We start from the raw sequence: 25,917 nt of genomic DNA on the forward strand, positions 1-25,917 counted from the left end.
GGAAAAAAAAAACCCAAAAGAAAACTTGAACAGCAATACCGAGATAGTCTGCATCACATTGTTTCAAATGTTTCTCTTCAAAAATTGTCGCTTTTGGAAGCTTTTCAGCAGCAACAGAAACATTAATAATTTCTTTAATTTCATTGAAGTCTTATTTGTTGTGTCGTATCACAGCTGCAAGATCTAGTTCATGTATTTCCAGAGTGTTCTGAGAGAATAATTTTGTGGAGAACAAGTGCCATTAGAGTAGCAACTCTGCTTTTAAGAAATAAAGTACCATGATCTGCGTATAGTTGCCTTTCAGTTTAGTTAGTTAACATTCTGTAAGATCTGATTTTTCATTTGGTATTTCCTACTTAGCATGAATATTCTGGTACTTGTTCAGAATATTGCATATCAGCAATTATCATCCAAAACCAAAATTCCTGCAATGAGTGGTAACTAACAAGTGATAACTGAATACTATTGTGATCTGGGAGTCTGACTGCAACCCGGTATAAAGACATTTAGCGGGGAGAAGCTTTTAGGCTCTTGTGGGCTATGGATAGACTGTTGATTGTGAGAAGGTATCTCTGGAGGACTAAATAATTACTTTTGATGGTCTAACCCTTTTCTTTACCCAGATATTCTTGATTTAGCAGGCTTGATATGCGTCATACTAAATTATTTAGTCTTTCAGTGTCATAAGAGTCTTCTTTTCATTTGGTTGCATCTCAATTGACTTAGTTTTGGCAAAATTGCAGACATTTCCAACTATATTGCTTGAAGATGCAACTTCTAGATTTGAAGGTTTTCACTAAAACAAATGCTTGAATTGAAGGTCGTTGACTGCAAGGTACAATTCCAGGACAAGTTCAGGTGGTGCTTGGATCATGAGGAAGGCAGTGAGACAAGTATCTGGGTCCAATAGGAGATCCAATGTAAGTGGGAGTTGCAGATTTAATTGAAGATACTAAGGTCTAATACTTGCATTTTAGTAATATTAAACAGAGATACTGGCTGAATGACACCTGCTGCTCACAAGTGTTAAGAGAGGTTGACTCCAAAATGGCACATTGTGATTAGTACGCTTTCTTATCACTTCATGTTTTTACCTTACCATGCCTACTCAAGATCTTATAATGGTTAGCCTGATTATTCTGATAAATTTAAAAAGTAGATGATTTAACATAATGTCAGTTAAAAAGGTGATATGTCTAGCTGTGTACAGATTTGTTGCTTAAATTAAAATGCAAAATTATCTATCTCAGTTTAGATCAATTTCTTTGGAGTAATTTCCTACTTTCCTTATCTTAATATAAAGAGTGACTTTCTTAAATTTAGTATTTGTGTGTTCTTTCACTCTGATCTCATCAACTTCTATAGCTTCAAATGTTTTATGGAAGATATATAGCAGAGTATAAGTTTGTCTGCAAATGGATCATGGTGGGACTGCCAGCAGGACAAATTGTCTGATTTTAGATACCTTCTATTGTGGAAGTTGCAGCTAAGATAACTTCGGTCTGTACATAAAAGCAATGACAAAGTGCAGCGGGAGGACTGCACATGTCACTGGGTTGAATTATAATCAGAAATATCATGGGCTGTTCAAGTGACTGGACTCCGTTCTTTTGGAAGCTCTTTCCATGTCCTGAAGGGCGTGCATTCATGGATACCTCAAAGCCAAGTAAGAGCCAAGGGTTGCATCATAGACTGTCTCGCAGAAATGCCAAACTTCCTGCATCAGTATGCAATTGCTCAGTTCAAATTTTCTACTTGCTCCATTTGTAATGTTTTATATTGATGCATTCGTGTGACATATTCTGAGCAAGGGAACACAGAGTTAACACCCAGCTGTGGAGCTCCTCGCTTCATTGGCGGTGACGGCGTGCGAGAATCACAGTTGATGGTATGGGAGAATTGTCGATAAACATGGTTCTGGTGACCAAAGAAGACGACAGGATCCACAACTACCAGATACCATCAGGGGATTACTTTGCACACTCACCATCAGGGGATTACTTTGCACACTCGGAAGTGCAGTTCAGGCTTCGCAGGGTTGTCACCATAAAGTCGAAGTAAGTGTGCCAAGACAAACATATCTCGTCTAGACTATGGAAGAACCTCAAGACCAGTGGGCTATGCCTGTGGTTTGTGGAGAAGACAGGACTTAATCAATCTTATCTCCAGATTGCAAGCTCTGTGTTTTCTCTGCGGAGATTTTTGTGGAATGGTGGAGTTAATTCAGAAGGAACTATATATAGGTGATAGGTCTGGTTATAGCGCTGAATATTTTTGCTTTAGCTTTTATGGTTCTAAACTCTCAATATCTTCTGGCATATAAATCAACACCCTTCTGCTATATATTCTGGTTCCAGGTTCTGCGTATCTTGTGGCATAGATCTACCCTCTTCCCTAATGACAAACTAACATAAAAGATCAGAACTTCCTAGGTTCTCGAACTGTGTACCTTAGTTTTTGATGTCATCTTTTCATTTTAAACGCTTTAGTACTGCAGTCTCGTCTCTTAATTCTTATGCAGAAAATTAAACTTTCACTTCATACATTGCATTTGTCATGGAAGAAATTAAATATTGAAGGATATGTTTAGTAGTCTAATCATAGTTATTGTTTTACGAAGACCTGAGCTGTAAAATTTAGTAATACATTTAAGTAATAGGCACACGCACAGCTAACTAAGCCTTCTCTTGTATTTCTTCAGAAAAAAAGAAGAGGAGAAGATTGAGTGACGAATTCTTTAGAGAACAACTGTGACAACAATTGATATCCAAGTGAGATGACAGTATTTATATTAAAGATCCTTCTTTTCTTTTCTTTTTTAATCCCAAGTAAAGATTATAATTTTCAAATATCCATGAGGCTAGATTCAAATATCCATGAGAATACAGACCGATCAACTTTTTAATGACCAAAACACAAAAGTAACTTCAAACGTAATTGGACAGCCTTACCATTCAGCATCTGATGGTGTTTACATCCGGTCATCTAACCATTACTAAGTTAACAAACTCTCATACTGGTGTTTGATTAATACTGCGCACTAAAGTGAAGGAACTTATTATGATTACTAACTAAAATGAAGCAATCCTCCAAAATCAAATATTTATTATGTAATGCTCCACATAGGGCGATTTTGCTTAGGATTGAGCTGCATCATCCTGTACATGGGCCAAAGTGGATGGAAAGAAAGAAATGTAAGACTCATTCACTGATTCATTATAGATAGGCTGAATTTACAAATAGAAGAGGCGAAAAAGGCATGCAGCAAGAGACTGGATATCCACATTTTTCAAAGGAATTACCCATTCAAACAAATGTTTCGCTATAACTTTATCAGCAATAATTTTCTTTTAAGCAAAATTCGACTGGCTTCGTTAGGAAATAAACAAAGCCAATCTTCAAGAAATATCAACTGCTTAATAATAGCTGCGGCATACAATTGAAATATGAACCTAGTCAACTGAAGAACCTTTAGTTTGAAATTGATAATGACAAATGTCGAAGAACCTTTGTCTAATAATGCCTCAAAAGTCTCAACTCTGAAGAATGGGATCAAATCCATTGAAGGAGAACAATCCGAATAGACTACCCTTTCGCATTTTGAGTGAAATCAACACAAGTCTGGCAGCTGCAATCTGAGAAGCGACAAATCTCACATCCAAAGCAGACACAAGTGGTGCAACCTTTACAGGATGGTGATCGCCAACACCCTCTTAAAACCTTGCGACTTGCTCTCTCCTCTTCATCTTCGCAGGTGACTCTGGTATGAATTAAGGTGTAACTCTTAGAACACTTAGGAAAACACAACAAAATTGGAGAAAGATGAAAAGAAGGAATTATATCACATTTGAATCCCAGTGTGCAGCTAGGTACCTGACAGCAAGAAAATGAGAATGCAAGACAGGAGAAATGGTGGAGGAACTAACACATGTATATAGGGAAGGAACTTTTATATTAAATGATGGAACAGTTACTAATGTTAGATTATTTTAAGTTGCATTTCAATGTTCACTTCTATACCTACATACAAATATAACTAACAATGTCAACCAGCTTTGTGCAGAACACAAACATATCCCTATCTGATTGCTAAAAAAACTGACATATCCCTATCTGGCTGGATGAATCAAAAGTATCCATTTATATCTAACAGAACATAAAATCATATACTAGTTGTCACCTAAGCATTTACTTTTAAATGAGTGAAGTGAACAAATAGTTACAATACCATTTTTTCTAGAAAGAAAAGATAAAGGTTAGAATACATCTATAAATGTTTTCCGGCACAAGAAACATAGATCTAAGAAGTACAAGAAAACAGATCAGCTCAAGCGCACATTAGGATAGACCTATCATTTCAATCTAACAGACATACATTTATATGAACATAATCACAGGGAGCCTAAGATCCATTTGAGATGAAAGAACATGATTTCCCTAAGGAAAGTTTAGTTTAATCATATCATTGTGATAGAATACCAGTTCTAATACCCATGAAACAGTTGAACAAAATTCTGTATATGATGCTTTCCCAGTAGTCACTTCCTAGGTGCCTAATTCTAATCATTCAATCTCCTTTCAGAAACAAACTAACAATAGGCAAAACCACAAAACTTATTCACAGCTTCAACAATCACCCTCTTACTTGCAATACAAGCTTTAATGGCCATTTCCGGATAAACTGACAAATGCTTGGTTGAAAGTTGAAACCCTTTGAGGATGATTCATGTATCAATTCAGCCAATAAGTTAGAATACAGTACTAATCTCTAGCTGATTTGGTTAAAGATATACCTAATAGGTAGAAAGCACACATTGGGAAGACAGATGTCAGTTAAGAAATTAGTTTATAAACAAAAACACAATATAGGGGTTCAAAGCTTAATAGAGCTTGAAAATGCAGCAGAATTCCAGATTACCTAATATTTAGCTAATAACACATTCAGGCAAGTCAAGAGTGCTAGGTTTAAAGAACATCACTATTAAAGTGGACCAAGGTTCTTCTTGATTAATGATTTCCCAACTTGCAGGGAGAAACTTTATTCAAACAGCTAGGGATAGGGAAAACTACTTAGCAGAACTTCTTCATAGAAATATGGAATGTTTCGTGGGTCAACTTCCAACCAATGTTAGGCTTCATAACCCTTCCCTGTCCTCCTCTGCCTTACACCCTGTTTGTAATGATGAGGATGAAACATGTGAGCATCTTCTGATGTAGTGCCCTAAGGCAAAGGAGTTCTGGGACCTAGTGGAATGACAACATAATCTTACTTTCAAGTACCGCCCAACGTGGTTCAATTGGGACTGGAAAAAGGAGGGAATAGCAAAAAATTGTGAGGCAATTGCCATGATTAAGTGTATCAACATTGTGGAAAAGCCATAATGATTATATGTTTCAAAGGCGACAAACAACTACTACCCAACTAATTTTAAAGAACCTTGCACAGACAGTGGAATCTTTCAATGACCTCTACCGCCTACCAAGAGGGCCTCCCTGGGGAAAAAACCAGGCCTTTTCTTCTCTTTGAGCAAATGCAGCCCCTCCTGCTTTACTGGATCAGTTGTATAGGGATATATTGGGTATCTGTTGGGATATCTAGGGTATTGTTGTGCTCTTTTATGAGGTAATACAATTGCCTGCCTTTTACTGAAAAGCCAAAGATAAATGCACAATCAAATCATTCTTTCCTTTTCTTTCTTTCCTGCAGATGACTACGACAGATAGCTGGTAGCTAAATGCTAAAGAGATTATCTTTCTTGACAAAGAATGGCAGACGAAAAAACTAAGACCACTATGTGGAAACTCTTGGGAAACAAATCACTTTTCTGTTTCTCCAACCTATTTTTACAACAAAAATTTCACTTTTATAAGGTTTTGCAAGACTTGAACAGAAAACAAAACATATAACAATAATGTAAATCAAGCTAAACACAATATGGAATTCTAAATATGATATTTCTTATGCTTTGATGCATTAGCTTGCTTCTATTGGGTATTCCAAACAACTTGAATCAGAAGGACTATGGATGGTCGAGTATGAAAAGTAACTATCAACTAAAACAATTTAGAAATCAGTATAAAACACAGTGTCACTATGGATGGTCGAGTCTAACAATGTCCAAGACACTTTTTTTATGAGTTCGTAAGAAACTTGTGCTGTCAAGACACCTTAGAAGTAATATAAACAAGGAAAATATGGACTAAAAGTTGCAGACACATTGTCAATCTTGGGCCAGTAAGGTCCTAGAATCCTAGCTTGACTTAACTACGTGACATGGCCAAATACACCTTTGATATGGAACTACAAAATAAGGCATCTGGATGCATTTCAAAATGAACATATACTATCAAACAAAATTATTGATTCTGTTATTCAGCCAGTATGGCATTGATTCAAAATAAATTATTTCTTCTCCAACTTTACCCAAAGTGTAAAGTGACTCTCAGGTTGGTGTGGGGGATTACATTAATATAATCGGTATTACAGTTGCCATGGATTATTTTGGGATATCAAATCAGCCCTAATACTTATTCAATTCAGATCTGATTTGACAATGACAGCTAGATTATTTTGGGATACACCACCTGGTCTACATAAATTTGTCTGCATAAAACGCATACCGAGCTGATTACTTCTCAAAGCAGAATTTGACTATTATAAAAGCTCTGTCTCTCTTGGCCTCTAATGCTGAGGAATAGCAAATCAAACATTAACTATCTGATTGTCAAGAGATATCATGTTATTTGGTTGTTTATGATGGCAAATCAACAGTTAATTCTAGTCAGTAAACTTGGAATAGTTAGACACTAGTTGCTAAAAAAGTGATCAGCCTCTTGTAACTGAGAGAAAGCAGATAATATATTAGAACCAGTTCTACTCGCTTTGGCAGAAGCATGTCTGAGAACGTTAATCGAGATTTAAAATATCAGAACTAAGATTACGAACGGCTGCCTAAAAAAACGATACATATCAGCTGTCTCGTTTGTATAGATTGTTTTGGCCGCTAGTACCGAATTTCAGAGACTATTTTTTAATTACAAAAAATCCTAAAAATTATTTTAAAATACAACAAAAATTCCAAATTTTAGAAATTAATAATAGATAATAGATAAATGTAAATAACTTCATATATAATATAAAATTAAAAAAGTACTACTCTCTCCATCTCTCCCACTCTCTTTCTCACACAAATAAAATAATTCTATCTCCCACTCTCCTTTCTGCCAAGTCTCCCTCCATCATTTTCTTTCTTTCTCTCAATCACTCTCTCTCTCTCTAACCTCTTCCCTCCTTTCTAAAAACAGTTCCTCTCTCTCTCTCGCTAGCAAAAAATATTGCTGCAGTAACAAAGATAGAGAGGACGAAGAGGACGGAAGAAAAAGAGAGGAGAGGCTAGAGAGAGAGGGGGAGGGGACGAGTTTGATAAAAGAAGAGAAAAGGAAAAAATGCAGAGAATAGAAAGAAAAAAAACATACTCGAGCTCGTGGTAGCCAAATATTCATCAGAGATCATCGGACGTTGACCAAGGTTGGATCCTTGTCTCGCCGGACGTAGACCAAGGCCAAATTTGTTGTGGATGGTTTGAGAGAGAAAGAAAGAAAGAGGGAGAAGGTCCGTCATGCAACATCTCTGGTCGGGATCCCATATCGATCGATCCATCTTGGTATCGGCCGATAATGCAATCTATTGGTCATCCAACAGGCATAAAGTGGAAAAATATACTTCTACAATAGAAGAGTCTAGAACCATAATGCTGTTGAGCATTACAAATTGGTGGGTTCGTCAAGAAGATGTAAAATATATCTTGAAGTAGATACATGGAGAAAATATTTCTACAGGCATGCCAGCATAAATACTAAAGCATCAAGAACCGAAGGCGATTATAAAAAAGCAAGAAGCAACAGGTTTTCAATCTTTCAGTCTCAAGTGACAAAACAATGAGAGAGAATTAAGTCAACACAGGATAGAATAGCTCTGAAAGCACATTCAGTATATAGATATAATTTTAGGCATATGTGCACATAATCTAAATAAACTTCTTCAACTGCACATTGGAACCATCAACATTCACAATCTTGTTGAATATGAATTCAACATACCAATGAACACGTACAACCAGCACAGAAAAACTATTAATCATAATTTCTACATGCTAGCACAGTTGATGCACAAGTAATAGCCAAATTCTCACCATGAGGTAATTCAGCTAATTCTTTCAAAGAAAAAATATACTCATGTAAATATTCAATTGACTATGTGCAATAGTATGAGATTAAGAAGAGAATCTGGCAAAGTGGCAATCCACATAAGAATTCTTACTTGTCAAATGTCAACTCTGAGCATTTCCAATTGAGATTTGCAACAGCATCATGATATATGCGGCACTCTTCTTTGGTCCGGAGGCGAAACCTACGCTCTTTGTTACATCTTCTACAACGGATGAACTCATCGCGATGACATGGTCGTCCATTAGGACCTTTATGTGAGCCATTAGCTTTCAGTGACTGGTTATAGTATCTAAGCAACACTGTCTTTGCCAGTGGAACTTTTTCTCCTTGAATGATAACCCATACATTGTTCTTCCATTTCCTTGCAGTTTCCCGTCCAGAATGTTTCTCAAAAGCAGCTGGGGTCAATTTATCTGATGATTCGGTAACATAGTCAGTTACAGCTAGGAGTTAAAATTGCAACAGCTAAGAAATGTAAGTACCATCAAGCACCAGATATAATTCATGATATTATTCTCAGATATTATAAATGCATTATGGAGATGTGCAATCATATAATTTCGATTGTGAGCTAAGACAGCATATAAAAGTATGCGATTAGAGACAACCAAGTCCCAAAGATTACATTGTATGTTTTATAGTTTAAGAAGTAGATTTGCTTATGTCTAATGCAGACTTATAAGCATAGATCACTCTACAGCTAGCTTGAGCAGATAATGTTACTCTGGAACATTGTGAGCAAGAAATGAGTCCTCTTTGTGGCTCAATTGTACCTTCAGTATGGTGAACTTGGGTATCAAATAAAAAAAATTAGAATAAAGCCAACTACATCATTTAATATTGTTGAGCATTCTTGAGAAATTTGTTTTCTTTATGATGCAATCTCGTAAATGTCAAGGAACTAAGAATTATTCTTCACAGTTCACTTATCCCTTTCCAGGATATGCTGCATTCCACTTGTCCAAAAAGAATTTTGCACGTTCTTTCAATCCAATATCGTCTTCCTCATTATTTGGTCTATCATTCAAATTGCATAAGAGCATCCCACTGAGCAACTTCTAGGAAACTTTACAATGGACAATTGTAATAAATGCTGCCAATTCATGTTCATGCCCCAATCAAAGTATTCGACAACACTTTAAGGTAGAAATGATTTAATCATAAGATGCATGAACAGGCTGATTCATTATGCAGAGCTCTTCCAGATTATAATCTGAAGTGACAGGAACACAATCCAGGCAGAACTAATGAATTAGCTTCTCTCCATCATGATACACAATTTTCTAAACAACACCCATCCACTGCCTAATTAGATATATTTTTCTCTTCCTAGACATTTTAATCAAGAAAAGTACCAGAAGAAGATTAAATTACTCATATATACAGAATAGGAAGATGAAAATTGAAAGCACAGAAACTGCCTCAACCCACTTGAGATTCTATCCTCCAAATTCAAGACCTCCTGTACACAACAATCAAATTTTGTTACAGAAACTAATGTCAGAGATTCTATTCTTTTCTCTCCTTTTGTTATCAACAAGCAACTGACTTCTGATAGTCACAACTCATGATTACCAAAGAACCTGTTTCTTCCGATTATGCTTTTCCTCATATGCTATTATTCGGTCTACATGAGAAGAACACAGGACGAGCAGAGATAATTGAATTTTCTCGAAGAAAGATGTTCTAAAAGAAAGCCTAGATGGGTGGCACTAAGAGAAAAAGGTGTTTGCCTATTATCACAGGGGTATATCCATTGATAGCCATGACCTGAAGCTAAAGAACTAAAAACTGCAGCCTTAGGTAAACTAACATCATTGAAACACAGAGAATAACATTCAGAGGATAACTCCATGAACAGTGTAAGTTGAAGTTGCATAAGAAACAGCCATTCTTATAATAGAAAGAAATATTTCAAACCATGGAGCATGACCATCGTGACAAGCGACTTTCAAGGACATACAGAAGCAAATTTCCAGAACCAAACTGTAGTGACAGGCAAGTACAGGACATAGAAGATCATACATCACCAGATATTCTCCATTAACAACTTGCATAGGCACATACACCGAAGAAGTCACATTTTAACTAAAAAGATCGGCAATACATGCAAGTCTGGAGAAACAAGAAGAAAACACCTTGCATGGATAAAATATGAAATATATCAACCGATGCATATGTAGGTGAGCTTATAAAAGATAGAGCAAGCATGATCAAGAATCAAACACCATATGTGCATCGACATGAATCCTTGCCAAAAGAAAACCAACATCAACAAAGTAGAGCACACAAAAATGAAACATCTACAATGGATCAAGGCACCATCACATGAGACGATCAGACTCACCTTCGTTACAGCCGGGCGTGCACTCACAGCTGACCTCCAGATCGCCGGAAGCGAATACCCTAAGCCTCCCCACAGCATCCCCGTAGCGATGGCTCGTGCAACCACATGTCACCTCGACAAAGTCCCCACCTTTCTTCAATCCACTCATCTCGCTCAACTCTTCATCACTGAACAGAAGGCACACGTCTTCTCCCATATCACTAGCCATGTTCTCTCCAGAGACGACTCAAGAAGATATAGAGAGAAAGAAATCTTCTGAAAAAAAGGTAGCCCTTTTAGTGAAGAAACCGTGATAAGGAGACGAAAGACGAATTGGGTTCTCTTCAAATGGCCATTAGAAGCTTAGAAACAACCCAAAATGACGAAACCTGCGTCAGAAGATCTGAACGTCAAACCTAAAAGAACAACCAAAGAAGAGTTCCTAAAAACTCTCCGTAAAAGCGATCAAAGAAGAGATCTTTGAGGAACCCACGTCGAAGAAACAAAGGGAAACGCACGGTGCCGCCTCCAAAGCGCGTCCTTGAAGAACCCGAGATCTACCGGGATACGGCAGGAAGGTAGGAAACCCACGCCACAAAGTACCAAGAAAGGAATCTCTACCGCATACGCCTCTCGCCTAAAAACCGGCGGAGAAAGGGATAGAACTAAACTTTTCAAAGATTATCGACGCTTCCCATTCTGCGCTCCCCCCTCCCTTTCAAACTCTTCTCTCTCTATCCCTCTCACATACACAACAAACCAAATCCCGCAGCAAATGGTTTCTACTGGCGATAGAGATGGGGGGGAGAGAGAGAGAGAGAGAGAGAGAGAGAGAGAGAGAGAGAGAGAGAGAGAGAGAGACCTGGCTATTTTGGGAATCCCAACAAGGGCCTACTCAGCAAGCCTCGAGATGCTGTATACATAAGCGCCTGCCTTCGTGCATGACATGACATGAGAAATATATTTCATTGCATTCACTTAAGTTTGTTGGGTAGGGAGAGAGAACCGGAGAAAAGCAAGTGGTGGGGGAAGGGAGAAAGAAATCAAAACTCTTATCACTCATGTGGGGGAGAAGACGAGGTTATATAAAGCTTGTATCTTTTCTTTTCTTTCTCTTTTTCTTTTTTACCATTTCACACTATAAAGGGACCCCCTTCCCTATGTTTTCATGTCTTTCTCCATACAAAAATCATACTTGGATTTTGGGCCACCAGGAAAGGGGTTTGCCTCCATCCTCTTGCTCAAAAACAAAACTTCACCGACCTCCAATTCCCCCTTCTTCTTTTTTTCTCTCTTCCATGGATCATCACACTCAATGCTTAATTTTTTACTTCAATCAAATATGAACTATATCATATATATATATATATGATGTTTGTTTTGCATCTAGCAGTAGAGCACTGCAAACTCAGCCAATATGCTGTAGTCCAATCAAATAAGTGACCAACCAATACTATACTGCAAATAATGAGCATTTAAGATACCTCTCGGTTTCCTCCTCGTTTCAGGAATCAGGATACAAACAAAACAAATCTAGCTTTCTCTCTAGTGGTAAACTTCCATTCTAAAGCAAACTCACGTTTTTCTTTTTTTTTTCTTTTCTTTTTTTCTAATCTCAGATTGTTGTTAAGATTTGCGTTTTTGGTAGAAAAATGCAACACAGAATTGAATGGGGGTGAAAAATAAAAATAGAAACAAAACAGTAGCACTAATGAGACATGAACCTTTTATTGTCCACCTATTCTTGTACTTTTCATCTTTGTGCGGTTCGAGTTACTCCAGTCCTGGGTCCTTCTTACACTACTTACTCGTCACCAGCTTTCTCTCATCTCTAAGTAAGAATCATGGTATCACTTATCAGTCTCATGTCTCTGTCATATCTCCGGATGTCCCATTATATGATTCCTTCTCATGAGACCACTGGACCTTTTCTTACCCTGTCTCCTCACGCTTTCGAAAGCTAAGATAACTATTAATGCATCTTAATTCACAATCGACTTCATCTCTTTTAGTGATCTAGTTCATCTAAAGTTTTAGTTATATATTCTCCATCTGATTGTGAGTTTCAGTTTTATCAATCATCAACTAAGTATAGTCACGTAAATTTCTTTGTACCTGCACATAAAGTGATTTATAAAGTTGTTTCTTAAATTGCTAATTCCATTCCTTTAGGCCGGAAAAAAGCGACTATCTTTTAAAATATATTATTACATAAATCATCAACAACTACAATATCAATTATAGCAAAATGAGTAAATTCTTTTATAACGGATGGTAGATTGATCAAAAACTCTGTGCAATATATATATATATATATGTTAGTAGCGGCGCACAGTTTGCATGATGGTGGTAGTAGAAGTCCTCCAAACTCTGGACCACATTATATCCTAAGCTGATCAAACGTTAGCAAAGAATACGTTAATTTCACCTTTGCTGCCTCTGTCCGCAAAGTTGATGATCGCCGTAATGCAGTGTCACAGAGAACTGAGATCTGGTTGTGTGAAGTGATCGGCATATATTTGGGGGCATGCATGAATTCATTCAATCTTTAAATAAATAAAAAGAAATTCAGTGAAGTCGCTCGGAGATCGGAGTGCCTTAAAAAGAAGAGATGCTCTTAACTTTGGTTGACCTGTCTTTGGATTGGCAAAATTCCCCGTATAAATTAGAATACTTTTGGCTCAGTGACAGATAAACACTAAACATGGGAAACCATGTGGAAAACCGAAATCTGTATCTAAATTGCGCTTCCCAATTTCGATCAGCAGTAACGTTAGCCTTCAAAGATTGAAGAGCAATGCAATTAAGGAGTATTCTCGCAAAGGTCTTCAATCAATTGGGCATCAAAACAAAAGGTGTCTGTCAACAGAGGAATGGAAAGTAGTCGTGCTGTAATTCATGAAGACTACTAATTCATGGCTAACTACATGACAACTTTAACAGACAGAGGACACTGCTTGTGCTGGGGAAGGTCAAGAAGAAAGTTATATCACCATCCAGATAAAAGGAGGACTGGAAGCAAAGAGTACCATGCATTTGGACGCTTAGCATGCATCAAGAGTCACCATAAACTTGTTTAGTTATAATGCATACCACATGCCAAGTTGCATTATTGGCCTACTAGTGCTTATATTTACAATATAATGTGAGTTCTCCGGGGGGGTTAGGATGTAGGCTTTTAGGATACCCAAATATGCTCTCCCTTGGGAGTTGGGGTGAGGAGTTAGAATGTTTATATTATAGAACGGACACATGATTGCCAAGCCTTTGCCTCATGATTATAAATAAAACAAAGAGCTAGCAGTTCAAAAGCTTAGCTAGATCTCTAGAGTTTGTGATACAAGCTTAATTTGCCCCAAGAGAATGAATGGCTCTAGTTCCTTTTTTTTTTGTTTATGAAAGCTTCACTAGGTGAAAAGAATAGCTCGTTCATAGGTACTGTTTTAAGTGATCAAAAAGTACATGACGAAAACTTTTTATTAATCGATCGGAGTAGAATGGTCCCCTAGGACTAGTAGATGGAGCTCCAGATGAGGAAATGGATGAGCATCTGATCCCTATCTACGAGTAGCACACACACACACACACACACACACACACACAGAGTGAGAGTGAGAGTGAGAGTGAGAGAGTGAGAGAGACAGAGACAGAGAGAGAGAGAGAGAGTGTGTGTGTGTGTGTGTGTGTGTGCGCTTTCCCTGTTCTTTATTTGTGGGGACACCATGTAATTTATAGCTCTCGGAAAAGAAGATGGAGCTCTTAGTATTTCCAAAAGTACTACTTCCTTAGGATCACATGCAGAATATCTTTATAATTGTGCAAACCTTTGGAATCTCTTAACACTTTATGAGATCCCCTGCAGAAATAACATAGCTCTTTCTTTGTATTGGTATAGGAGCCATCGATTGGATTCACAGGCCTTCCAATGCTCCTTTATCTGAGGTTATAAAATATAAGATGGTTTACATTGGTAATAGGAGTGATTTAAAGATGGTGATTTGTGAAGAACGTGAAGTTTCACCACATATTACCCTGATTATTGATGCGTAAAGCATCTTTATAAGTTTCAGAAAAATATTGTTCACGTGACAATGAGCACATCTTGAACTGTTAACAGTAAAGGCATATTTATTAGAATGCTCATAAAGTCGGTGCCGATATAGGAATCGTCGCAGTGTTCCGAGTTCAGTTGACGAATAATAAATGTAATGTATTTTTCAAGTGCTTTTATTTAAAGAAGAAAATAAAAACATGTTATCCAAATAGAACCTACGGAGGCTCTCCTCTCCGGTGGATTTTTTATGATTTCTTTTTCGTTCTTCTGCTTCGTTCCTTATCTTCTATTCTTTACTCTCTTTTTATTTCTTCTAATTTTCTCTATTTTTAATTAAATATAAGTGTTAACTATATATTTTATCCCCTTTTATTTATATCTAAAATTAATTTTTTTTAAATAAGTCTAGAAATTTATAATTAAATTGAGACCACTAGTTTTTCTATTAAATTTAACTAAGTATTATAATTGTTTTCATAATTATATTATATTATATTATATTAAAATGTACATTTATTTTCTAATAAATATTATAAGAGTATTTTAATTATTTTAATATTATAGAGATGATTTTATGCAAAACGTACTTAAAGTAAGAAAGAGAGATATGTAAATATATATATAAAGTAAAAGGATTTTAGGATGAGGTAAACATTATGCAACAAAATCAAAGGAAAGAAACGAAGGAATGACCCGAGGTAGGTTGCGGGCGTCACTCCTCAGTCCGTGTTAATTACTACCCCGCGGACGGCAGACCCCTACTCCCCGATTTCCGAGGCCTCTCTTTCTCCGCAGCAGGACGACTCAGATCGAGATCTCTCTGTCTCCCTCGGTTCCCTCAATCTACTGTAAGTGCCTCGTTGAATCTTTGATCGCCGTCAGATCCATCTACATCCATCTTTCTTCTTTCTCGTCAAGGAATCACGCTTCGATCACACATCATCTTCGATTTCGAGGATTTTCTTTCTTTCTTTTTTTTTTTTGCTGAGGTTTTGCCCGGACTCCATAAGTTGGATTTCCAGTTCAATAAGATGCAATTACGATTGCGATAGATAGTTACTCGTGGAGTATTAACGGAGCGTATGCTAAATTGTGAAAGATGAAGTTGTTAATCATGATTTATGTGCTTTTCTCTGACGTAGTTTAGATTAAGAATTCTTTATTTTCTTTTTAAAAATTTTGTGTGTGTGTTCGGGGGGTCAAATCGAGTGCTATCATAAATTTGCTTACTACTTCATGTCAGTTTTGGGCATCTTTACTCTGCCAAGGGAACTTAAACTTGAATGAATTCGGTTCTCCATACTGGTGAAATTTGCGGGTCTTCATTGGGCTTATCTCAATCGAATGTCAACATAATTAATTAATTATCAGTGCTACTTCTAGCTTGTGCTTGGTGTAGTTAAATTATCCCTTGTTTTATTTTATTTTCTGTTAACCACACATCATCCACCTAAACTTTTCTTGCATATGTTGTTTCTTAGTTGCCGAGATTTTTTATTATCCTTCAATCATGGGACTCGAATAAAAGTGACAGTATTTTCATTAAGCTGTCGACCTATTTACTATATAGGTTTTACTTAGCCCTTTTCATATATTAATTCAATTATGAATTCCGCAAGGCACTCTAAATGAACAAAACAAACACTTTTCCAGTGCTTTTGTGCTTATCTCTCTTTGAGTAGAGTTGTCCATGTGGATGCTTTACCTATTTTAACAGTATTACGGCTACTATCAAATTTTTATCTTCTGATAAGAGTGAATATGTATCTCCAGATTGCCCTCTGCAGCCATGTTTCCGCAGATGGATATATGGACGATGGACCGAGCAACTCTCACTCTATTGGGGGCTGCATGCTGTGTGATGTTGTCAATGCATTTTACTGTTCAGTTGCTAACACAACATCTTTTCTACTGGAAAAATCCGAAGGAACAGAAGGCTATAATAATAATCATACTAATGGCCCCTTTATATGCAATTGATTCCTTTGTCGGTCTTCTAGATATTCAGGGCAGCAAAGTCTTCTTCACATTCCTGGATTCTGTTAAAGAATGCTATGAGGCATTGGTGAGCTCCTAATTTTCAACAAAAGCATTTATCTTATGCATATTATTTCTGAAGGTCTCTGCGAGATTTCATCAGCTCTTGTTTTTGTGGTATTCAGGTGATTGCTAAGTTCATGGCATTGATGTATAGCTACTTAAATATCTCTATGAGTAAGAACATAGTGCCTGATGAAATCAAAGGAAGGGAGATTCATCACTCTTTCCCTATGTCTCTTTTCTTGGTATGTTTCCAGTCTCATGACTTGGTATGGTACTGTAGTTTTTGTTGTTTGTACGTTTCTTCAACTTTTGATAGCAGTATGATTATTTCTATCCTACATAGTTCTTCTATGATTAGATGTTATTGACTAAGAAGTTTGTCTTCTAATGGCTGGCCTCCAATTATTGAGCATTATGAAAATCATGATTTACCAAGAATGTTGCCAATTCTCACTACAAAAGCTACTCAACATCTTCATGTTAGAGACAATTTCTTCTTGTTCTTTATATGTCCTTTACAAATATTTGATATCTCTCTTAAATGCAGCCCCGTACTGTCCGACTAGAGCATCACACACTGAAGCTTCTCAAGTACTGGACATGGCAATTTGTTGTAGTTCGGCCAGTCTGCTCTGTTCTAATGATAGTACTTCAACTTCTTGGGCTTTATCCTAGTTGGGTCAGCTGGACATTCACAATCATATTGAACATTTCAGTTTCCATGGCATTGTATGCGTTGGTTATCTTCTATCATGTTTTTGCAAAGGAGCTGGCACCTCACAAGCCTATGGCAAAGTTCTTGTGCATCAAAGGAATTGTCTTCTTTTGCTTTTGGCAGGTAAGTTTATCTCTTCAGTTCTGAACTTCTGGGTAGATAGGAAACGTGACAAACTTTCACTATTTTCTGTCATGTACACTGGAAGGTTATTTCATGTAGTGGTGAACTTGCTAAGTGCCAGTCAGCACATCATGACTTCTGATAAATGCTTTATCATCTTTAAGTAGAATATTGATGATTAAAGATATCCAATATTCTCGTGCAAGGGAGCACCATACTTTGGAAACAATTTAAAAACCTACTCAGTTTGTATAGAACCCATTTTGTCTCCTGGCCACTTATTTCTTTTAATTATCGTTGTCAACATTTACAGTTCATTAGCAAGTTGATATTAGATCAAGGCGAGCATTGGATGAAATAGGGCAGTGGTGCCTTTTGTCCAAAAAAAAAGGGGCAAACATTGGTCTCATTTTTCAGAAGTCACACATAAATATTTAAACATGAGACTGGTGCTACTGCACAAACGTTTCAAATTAGCACACAATCAGGTCTGTAAAACCCACGCTTGGACCTGAAGAGACTTGTTTTAACTTTCATTGCTGTCACTAATTTAGATAGTAACAGCAATTTAATAGGGGGGACGACATAGGTTGAAACATCTAAGCTTTAATACCAACATTGAATAATTGGTCCAGATCTTCTCCTTAAATGAATCTAAAAGATTTTTGAAATGTGTGAGTCTTCTCCTACCTCCTAATTCATTTATCATATCATCCAGCACTTCTAGAGATTGTTATTCATGCCCTTTATGAAGAAAAGAAATTGAAGGTTGGAGTTCTTTTGCTTGCAGGGAATTGCACTTGATGTCTTGGCCTCTGCAGGAGTAATCAAATCACATCATTTTTGGTTGGATGTTGAGCAAATTGAGGAAGCCATTCAAAATGTTTTGGTGATTGTTGAAATGGTCATCTTCTCTATCATCCAGCAATATGCATATCATTTTGCCCCATACAGTGGAGCTGACAGGACAAAATTTGAGAAGAAGAACGAGTGAAGCAACCTTAGAGGGCAGGTCCGTGTTATACTGTTATATGGCAAATTTGGTATCTATATGTCCAGAGAGGGTGTTATACTGTAATACGCCACATGGTATCTATATGTTCAGAGATATTGAAGCAAAATAAGTACTTAGATCGAGATGCTAGTCCTCATATCAGTTGCATTGCACTACCTTGTTGGACTCAGAATTGACAAGTTAAGTTGCCTAGTTGTTATTACGAGAGAAGCTAGAAACTTGGGAATTTTCAATCTGTGCTGTAAACCTGAACGCAGTTTTTGGTATCTGATGCTGAAGCATAGAATTCCTTGATCCTTTCTGAAGGATGCCATTACACAATCGACTTTACAAGCAACTATTACCTATTAATGCTTTAAATATGAAGTAACTTTATTGAAGACATTTACAGGTTGATCAGTGTACCCTGTCGTTCCTCAGGGACTTTGTGTAATGCAAACAAAGTTTACAGAACGGTTACCATCGACCAAAGTCGGTCAACCCTCATCATTTCAAGTGTTGAGGTACAAGGTAGCTATTAATATTTGTCCATTCAGAAAGAATCTGATTTAAAAAATGACGTTTTTCTATGGAAGAGGCTTTGAACAATCTATCATCAATATGCCTACGGAAATATGCTGTCAATAGAAGACCTTTCTGGGCTAAAGTAAGGGCTTCGTCCTTCAAAACAAATTGAAGTCCCCCCCGGTGGGGGAAGCGGAGGAGGGGTTTATAGAGTCAAAATATGAACACAGAAGCTTAAACTACTAAAATAAGAATTGCGGCTAAATACTCCAAGCTCGTGCCTCAGGTTTTGTTTACGTCTTCATAATGACAAAATATGAAGCAAATTACACAAATTAATCATACAATTGGCTGAACCATGTGGGTGCTGCATCCGATTCCTTGTCTGTTTTCCATGAATATTAAGAACAAACAAAAAGAAGAAAATCTTGCCAAACTCCCAAGCTCTTACTATTTAACTAGGCAAGTAAAGCAAGACACTCAAAGCGCATTATCATCAGATAGCAAGTTGCACAGTCTGAAACCACTTGATAAAGCAGAAAAGAATTCGAACACATCAAAAAGTCATTTGCCTTACAAAGAGAGTATCAAAGCATCATAAGTTCATAATTCTTGATGGACCACTAAGAACTTGATGGAACACATTGATTTCCCCTTTTTTCATTATTCTTAGACATTCACAAATAGAGCAACGCATTTTGCAGCTGTACCACCTTAATGTGCTGGAGCTGCAACTACCTGTAACAATTAAGAAAACAGAAACCCATAATTTTGATATGCTTAATAATGGAGTTCTCACTAATAGCTAGTAAATGTCGGGAATTTTCTGTCACAAGAAGCAAAAAAATAACCAAGTTTGCAATTTAGTTATGTTCAATTAACAAGAAGCTTTTTCAAGAAATAATCGGTACAATGTTTTCACTAGAGCTTCAATTTCTTTCGAAATAGCTTTTGCACATCCAAAGATTTGGCATTAGTGTAGAGTTACATAATCAGCATGCTTGAATTTTCTGAAGATCCTCACTAGAATCTCGCACATGTAATAGCATTACTTTGCAGAAAGAGAAAAATGTTGTATCTTACATTACTAATAAATTCATTTTGATCTTGTAGCAACACATACCAAAAAATAGGGTAAACAGTTCCATAACTTCAAGAAAAAACAAGTACCTCATCCTCATCCTTCTTTTCTTTCTTTCCACCAAAAAGTTTGTATCCTCCATAAATTACCAAACCCCAACCACTCAAGCTGGCCAGTACAAACTGCAAAAAGTTGGCATGGTTATTAGATAAGCATTTGAAACATATCTACAAACCGTGCACTAAGATCTAATATAGAAGAAAAAGGGAGTCCCACTGCACGAGGTTCCTGCCTATACAGAGTCTGAGAAGATCTCAACTAGAAGAGCGAAAAAAAGAATAGGAAAGCATAACAGCATCAAAGGACTCCTACAGATATAGCCCTCATGAATAGAAGTATAAGAAGTTATCCCATGCAAAATAAGGCTTAAAAAGACCAAAAACTCCAACACATATGCATGAAAATAAAATAAGACTTCTAAATTCTTATTTCTTATCCACCCCAATATGTCTACTTTAACGTAAACCAAACCAGATCAGAGTCTTGCATCCCTGAAGGTCAACAGTTGATCAAATATGTTTGTAGATGTATACAAACAGTAGAATGATGAACACTGAGTTCGGACAAGATATGTATGGGACTTACAACAGGATGTCAAAAATTCAAAATGATAGTTCAACCATCTTTATCTTCATCACAGAACAATTTTGGATATTCTTTTAGAAGAAAGTTAGGATAAGCTTATTAGGTTTAATATGCAATATATCATAAAACAACTCCTAGTCTCTAGAATGTTCCAAGTTACGAGCCTATGACTTACATGCTCTTCTTTCCATTTAGATGGGCTCAACGGATCTTCCCAGAGATTCACTCTTGGTGGTCCATGATCTGCATATGAGAAAAGGAAATAATAAGTGGCTTGTGAGAAAAGGAAATAGTAAATGAACTTGAAATAGTAAGAATTTAACTATTACGTAAAATTACAACATCTAATAAGAGCTGAAATGGCTTCAAAGATTTGGCAGATAAGCCTCAGAACAAAATAGTTTCTCAGTCACAATCAAACAAATTACACAAACTGCTGACAATATACACTGATTATTCCATAGTCAGTGACTACAAGAAATCATGCAACAGCTACAGATATGACTTAAGGTGAAACATATTCACTAATATCGCAATTTATATATATATATAACTTTCAAGTCACTCTTCTTGTGCTATAACTCTACGTCATTTCAATTAACTAATGTAGAATACCAGAGAGAGGAGAGTTATATTGATACTACAAGATTTATGTCAACCCCGCAGATGCAGTAGCTCTGTAGCTTCTTCTATTCAAAAGACTTGAGAAAGTAGACATATGATGTTGCACAATTAACTTAGAACCAAAAATATAGTGCCTGCCACATTTCAAACTTGCTTGCCTTTCAAGGCCACAGCCAAGTTCAACACATTCTAATCGCTGACAGTGAACTAGATGAAGTCAAACTTCACTGCACAATTCCACAAAGACAAATACTTATCCTCGATCTCAGACCAACTAAGCCAATTAGCACATTAGTTATGTTTGAAATCATGTATAAAAACAATTCCATATGGACCATATCAACAGAATTACTTATAAACAATTTCCTAGCAGGAGAGAAAAATAAATGATGAATAACGCTTGAGAGACAGCGAATACATACGGGGCTTGCTTGGGTTTAGAAACATTTCAGATGTTACATAATAGCCTAATCGATTTGTATAATTTTTTTTCCAGGGCAGTAGCAGTACTCTGCGTACCCTAAAAACTGAATCAAAATGAACCGCCTACCAAATATCACGAACAGCAACATGCATCAGTCGAAACATAAAATCAATCCAAGATCCTCAAGGTTTGGATTTGGTTTCTGGTATAATCCGTAACACGACTGGAGGAATGAGATCAGATCGAAATTGGACCACAGAAGAGATAAAAGGAGACGGGAAGAGAGATTGACCTCCACCGCCAGCGAGGCCGCGCCGAGGGATCAGCTTCGCCGGAGGAGTGGAAGAAGAGAGACGCGAAAGGGAAGAAGCAAGCGCCGCCCTAGCTGCTGCCATTGCAGATGGTTCACGACTAGTATTGCGAGGGTTAAGTTGGGAGAGGGGGTGGAGGAGAAAATGTATTAGCGACCGAAGCCAATTTTGCTTTTGACCCCTTACATCAACTTATATTCGTAGAAGACACTTATAAATATGACCTTTTATGCGTTTCACCACCTCTAAAATTGACTAATTGAGAGAGATTCTACACAGCAATTGCCAGACAAAAGAGTTGTTTGGTTTCACTTTATTATACTTTTGGAGAAATTATCATTTTCCGCATCCTGGTGTGGACTTAAGTGAAACATTAAGTGTTTCTTTTAACCGATCAATATTAGTTTAAATGCGTTTTAAATTTTTATTTAAGATCTTTATATTTGACTTCTAATTTTATCAAATATATTAGAAAAAAAATAACAACTATACTTTAATTTAACTTGCAAGAGATTAAATGACACAACTAAAATTAATGTAGACAAAGTGATTTTAATCTAATTATAGAGCGATGAAATATAATATATCTTAGATTTTTTTTATTTATCGCTCACAAGCCAGACAAAAAGAAGTTAAGAATTAAACTAATGACCTCCATCTTAATTGGTAGGACCAAACCATTTATTAGATTTTATTTACACAAACCATCCATCATAATTTTCCCTTCTTTAAAAATCATCGGAACCTTTTTCCTAAGAAGAAGGCTTGCATGCTCGATGCTTCGTTGAGGAAGTAGTAATCGGCATTATGTACGGTGAAACAGTAGATTAAATGTAATGCTTCACATCTCATGGCCAACGTTATGTACATATATAAGGAACATAAGAACCGAACAAATTCAGCAATTAAGCATACTACTTTGGTGAGAATAGCACAAGGATGAGTGACCACCATTACTCTCGAGATATATATATATATATATATATATATATATATATATATATATATATATATAGGAGTGGCTTTGGAAATTCAGCTAACAATTTTCTCTGTTCTTTTCCAAAGGAGATCGATAGCAAGACGAGCCTACACTCTTCACTTCATGATCGTGGTCGGAGGTGGTTGAATAGATAAATGAGCAGTCTAAAGTACACCATTAACATAACTCCGAGTAGTGCCACACAATTTACACTGTAGAAGCACATTGTAGATACAGGGGAAGAGCACACACTATTACCACACCTGCAGATAAATGGCTTATGCTTCAGAATAGAGAGGTTATTTGCTGATGTATCTTAATGCCAATGCACAACTAGAAAAGGTTTGTATAAAAGAATAATAGAAGTACCTAGCAGAACGGTAATTATTTGAACCAAGTTAGCAAACTTGCTGATCACCTTCACAGAGAAAGGCTTGCAAAAAGGAGTTCCAACTCCTCTTCTTGAGAGGCACTCATCTGCAGATAGAAAACAAAGGAGTGGAGGGGGAACATGAGAGGAAAATGGGAGCAGTAAAAAGGCATCAATTCACAAAATCTTGATCTGTAGATTACCAAGCAATTTTCATTTTTTAGCAGTAAACGATTAAGTGCATGGAAAAGATACACTAAAACAGTAGTCGCCATCATCATCTCTCAAAGCATTCTCTGACAATTGTTAGTCAGCTAATTCACAGATCAAAGCTAAAAGGCTCACATAGAACCAGAGCATATCTATGGACAATTATTAGCCTGACATCAATCTTCTAAACCTAGTAAAGATCACTGGCCAAAACAAATGACAGAAGAGAAAGGCTCAAACGAGAAAGCTATAAGCCCAGCTGAGCTATCTACCTTCTTAGTTTTAATGGTTGTGCAACTCCTTTATTCATCTAGAGACAAGAGTCTTGTACTAGATGGAGAGAGACAGTAACTGCGCGGACTGGCTTCATCTTAGAGGTACAGTTGGGGGAAAGCCAAATGAAGCACAATCACTTAAGAGATGAAACCATCATATTAATTGTATGCCAACCATCCAAGCAATATTCATCCAAAAAGAAGAGACAAAATTGATCAGTCTCAGTCTTCTTATCATAAGGAGAAGCCGGATACACATATCAACAAACTAGTTAGACTTCACCATAGCATGAATCAGCAATACTAGAGGTAGTAATCCAGAAGAACTTGCTCAAAACCCGAGGACAATAAACTTTACTAAATGATATCTCCCATAAATTGGTTCAAACCAAAGGCTTGCTGTTGTGCAAGGAATAAGCTGATTTAATTTCTACTAGAGCAACTAGAAATACTGTGAAGTAGAAAACTAGAAATGAGAGAGAGAACTACATGCAACATAAACGTTGATAAACAAGGATAGAGAAGCTGATCTGGTTGGAAGAAATCTTTTGCCTGCATTATAACTAAAGGTTTAATTCTTCTTTTTATACATTGTGGATGGATGCAAGCACAATAAAAACTCCATCTATAGATAATATGACATGATGAGTTGGAAAGGTTAAGTATTTCCTTCTTACTTGGATAGACATTAGATGAAGAAGCTTGTGTAGTACCCGCATGCGATGTACTGCATAGCTACTATTGGAAGGGAGCTGGTTGACCCTAGCAATTTCAGCATGAACGGCAGCCTTTTTGTCGTCCTGTTGCATCCGAATACATTTGCTGGTTATTTCATCCTGAGTCGGATTAGGGCCATCATGGCCCTCGACGTGATCCATAAGAAGCCTAGTTGAGAAAACCTGCAAAAATCAGAAGATGGAAAACTATCCTTTAAAATACCGAACAGCAATCAAGCAGAAGAACTGTAATGACTATTATACTGCTAAAAATTTATATCCAACCTTTAAAGGAATTTAAAATTCCATCATGAATAAATATGAAAATGTCCGATAGAAAACTAGTGTTCTTGTATAAACTCTAAGGTACCAATTTCTCATGTCAAAAGGACTGCAAAATTAAAAAAAAAATACGGATGTTTGTTTGGACGGTGAAAATTAATGGGATGCTATATTTAAGAAACAAATTCTGTAAAACAGCTGGTCAGATGAGTTTATGTGAAACAATCAATCACACAACTAAATGGATACCTCTTGAGAAATCAAAGAAAAACTCCAGGAGGATCTGAGAGGAAACAAAAAACGTATACTTATTAACGGTTAAAATAGTGGATGGAATCACAAGTTCTCCCCAATTATAATTCATCAAAAATAAAAGAAGAAACTCCAATTGTCGGATTCAGCAAAAACAAGAAGTGATCAACATCTTCCAGGAAAGCTCGATTCAAAGATTTCTTTTTATGCACTTATGGCGCTCATCAACTAAATCTCAAGAAGTAAAACTTCTATCACCAATTTCGTTGTATTAACCCGTTAAGCAGAGCAGTCAAAGAGATCACTTCCAAGAAGGAAGATGTAAGCAAGAAGCTCATCTCCTTTTGGATTTCTAAACCCTAAATTAAGCTGGTTAGGGAGAAATCAAAGGTAACGACAGTGTGGGTGGTGAGAGCAGGGAAACGAGACTTACGCGGCGGACGCCTTCTCACGGCGGCGATCCCTATCTCCGACTGTCTCCAGAAAAATCTCATCTCCCATTTTAAATAGGAGTATGCGATGATGGGCCGCTCCAGGCCCTGGCCCTGCTTTTAGAGTTGAGGTACAAACTCATCAGCCCATAGTGAGTCCTCTTAACTTTCCTAATTCAATTGAATGTAGATAGTTTTTACAATTAGATTTGAGTGGGCCTAAACAAACGTGAAGCCTTCAGCCTTGGCCTTTTCTATCCTATTGCTTAGTTGCGTATTTAACACCACAATGTACAAACTCTCAAGAT

At 36.8% G+C, this 25,917-nt stretch overlaps 4 protein-coding genes across 5 annotated transcripts; 1 reads left to right on the plus strand and 3 right to left on the minus strand.

The window, feature by feature from the left end:
• Positions 1-3,219: 3,219 nt before the first annotated feature.
• Positions 3,220-11,585, minus strand: LOC140763828 (protein ULTRAPETALA 1-like). 2 transcript variants are annotated; one of them, XM_073102193.1, is made up of 4 exons: positions 11,418-11,585; positions 10,577-10,831; positions 8,321-8,642; positions 3,220-3,760 (listed from the first exon to the last, which is right to left on the minus strand). In XM_073102193.1, exons 2-4 carry the CDS (start codon positions 10,782-10,784, stop codon positions 3,586-3,588), a joined length of 705 nt encoding a protein of 234 aa, XP_072958294.1. In that variant the 5' UTR covers positions 10,785-10,831; positions 11,418-11,585; the 3' UTR covers positions 3,220-3,585. The 2 variants fall into 2 exon arrangements, with proteins under 2 accessions (XP_072958294.1, XP_072958293.1); XM_073102192.1 differs by lacking the exon at positions 11,418-11,585 and adding an exon at positions 11,049-11,369 and having other exon boundaries at positions 3,221-3,760; positions 10,577-10,944.
• A 3,676-nt stretch (positions 11,586-15,261) lies between these two features.
• LOC140763044 (uncharacterized) lies at positions 15,262-18,799 on the plus strand. The gene is made up of 5 exons (XM_073101075.1): positions 15,262-15,457; positions 16,383-16,674; positions 16,772-16,894; positions 17,200-17,490; positions 18,281-18,799. The coding sequence occupies exons 2-5, from the start codon at positions 16,399-16,401 to the stop codon at positions 18,482-18,484; spliced, it is 894 nt and encodes a 297-aa protein (XP_072957176.1). The 5' UTR covers positions 15,262-15,457; positions 16,383-16,398; the 3' UTR covers positions 18,485-18,799.
• Positions 18,800-19,476: 677 nt separating this feature from the next.
• LOC140763045 (uncharacterized) lies at positions 19,477-22,264 on the minus strand. The gene is made up of 4 exons (XM_073101076.1): positions 22,076-22,264; positions 20,911-20,978; positions 20,180-20,272; positions 19,477-19,747 (listed from the first exon to the last, which is right to left on the minus strand). The coding sequence occupies exons 1-4, from the start codon at positions 22,176-22,178 to the stop codon at positions 19,724-19,726; spliced, it is 288 nt and encodes a 95-aa protein (XP_072957177.1). The 5' UTR covers positions 22,179-22,264; the 3' UTR covers positions 19,477-19,723.
• A 653-nt stretch (positions 22,265-22,917) lies between these two features.
• Positions 22,918-25,748, minus strand: LOC140763046 (uncharacterized). Its single transcript, XM_073101077.1, has 4 exons — positions 25,612-25,748; positions 24,606-24,827; positions 23,443-23,550; positions 22,918-23,336 (listed from the first exon to the last, which is right to left on the minus strand). Exons 2-3 carry the CDS (start codon positions 24,804-24,806, stop codon positions 23,494-23,496), a joined length of 258 nt encoding a protein of 85 aa, XP_072957178.1. The 5' UTR covers positions 24,807-24,827; positions 25,612-25,748; the 3' UTR covers positions 22,918-23,336; positions 23,443-23,493.
• Positions 25,749-25,917: the final 169 nt, after the last annotated feature.

Source organism: Typha angustifolia, chromosome 7 (genome assembly GCF_048772165.1).
Source record: "Typha angustifolia cultivar Huaian chromosome 7, ASM4877216v1, whole genome shotgun sequence".
Lineage (NCBI taxonomy): Eukaryota > Viridiplantae > Streptophyta > Magnoliopsida > Poales > Typhaceae > Typha > Typha angustifolia.

Coding starts and splice junctions, on each gene's coding strand:
- LOC140763044 (XM_073101075.1), top strand. CDS start 16,399: ATGTTTCCGCAGATGGATATATGGACGATGGACCGAGCAACTCTCACT. Junction 16,895..17,199: donor TCCCTATGTCTCTTTTCTTG/GTATGTTTCCAG, acceptor TCTTAAATGCAG/CCCCGTACTGTCCGACTAGA. Junction 17,491..18,280: donor TCTTCTTTTGCTTTTGGCAG/GTAAGTTTATCT, acceptor TTTTGCTTGCAG/GGAATTGCACTTGATGTCTT.
- LOC140763046 (XM_073101077.1), bottom strand. CDS start 24,806: ATGGATCACGTCGAGGGCCATGATGGCCCTAATCCGACTCAGGATGAA. Junction 23,551..24,605: donor TTCATCTAATGTCTATCCAA/GTAAGAAGGAAA, acceptor TTCTATCTGCAG/ATGAGTGCCTCTCAAGAAGA.
- LOC140763828 (XM_073102193.1), bottom strand. CDS start 10,784: ATGGCTAGTGATATGGGAGAAGACGTGTGCCTTCTGTTCAGTGATGAA. Junction 8,643..10,576: donor CACGCCCGGCTGTAACGAAG/GTGAGTCTGATC, acceptor CCGAATCATCAG/ATAAATTGACCCCAGCTGCT. Junction 3,761..8,320: donor TCAGAGTTGACATTTGACAA/GTAAGAATTCTT, acceptor AATTCATACCAG/AGTCACCTGCGAAGATGAAG.
- LOC140763045 (XM_073101076.1), bottom strand. CDS start 22,178: ATGGCAGCAGCTAGGGCGGCGCTTGCTTCTTCCCTTTCGCGTCTCTCT. Junction 20,273..20,910: donor CTAAATGGAAAGAAGAGCAT/GTAAGTCATAGG, acceptor AACTTTTTGCAG/TTTGTACTGGCCAGCTTGAG. Junction 19,748..20,179: donor AAAAGAAGGATGAGGATGAG/GTACTTGTTTTT, acceptor TAATTGTTACAG/GTAGTTGCAGCTCCAGCACA.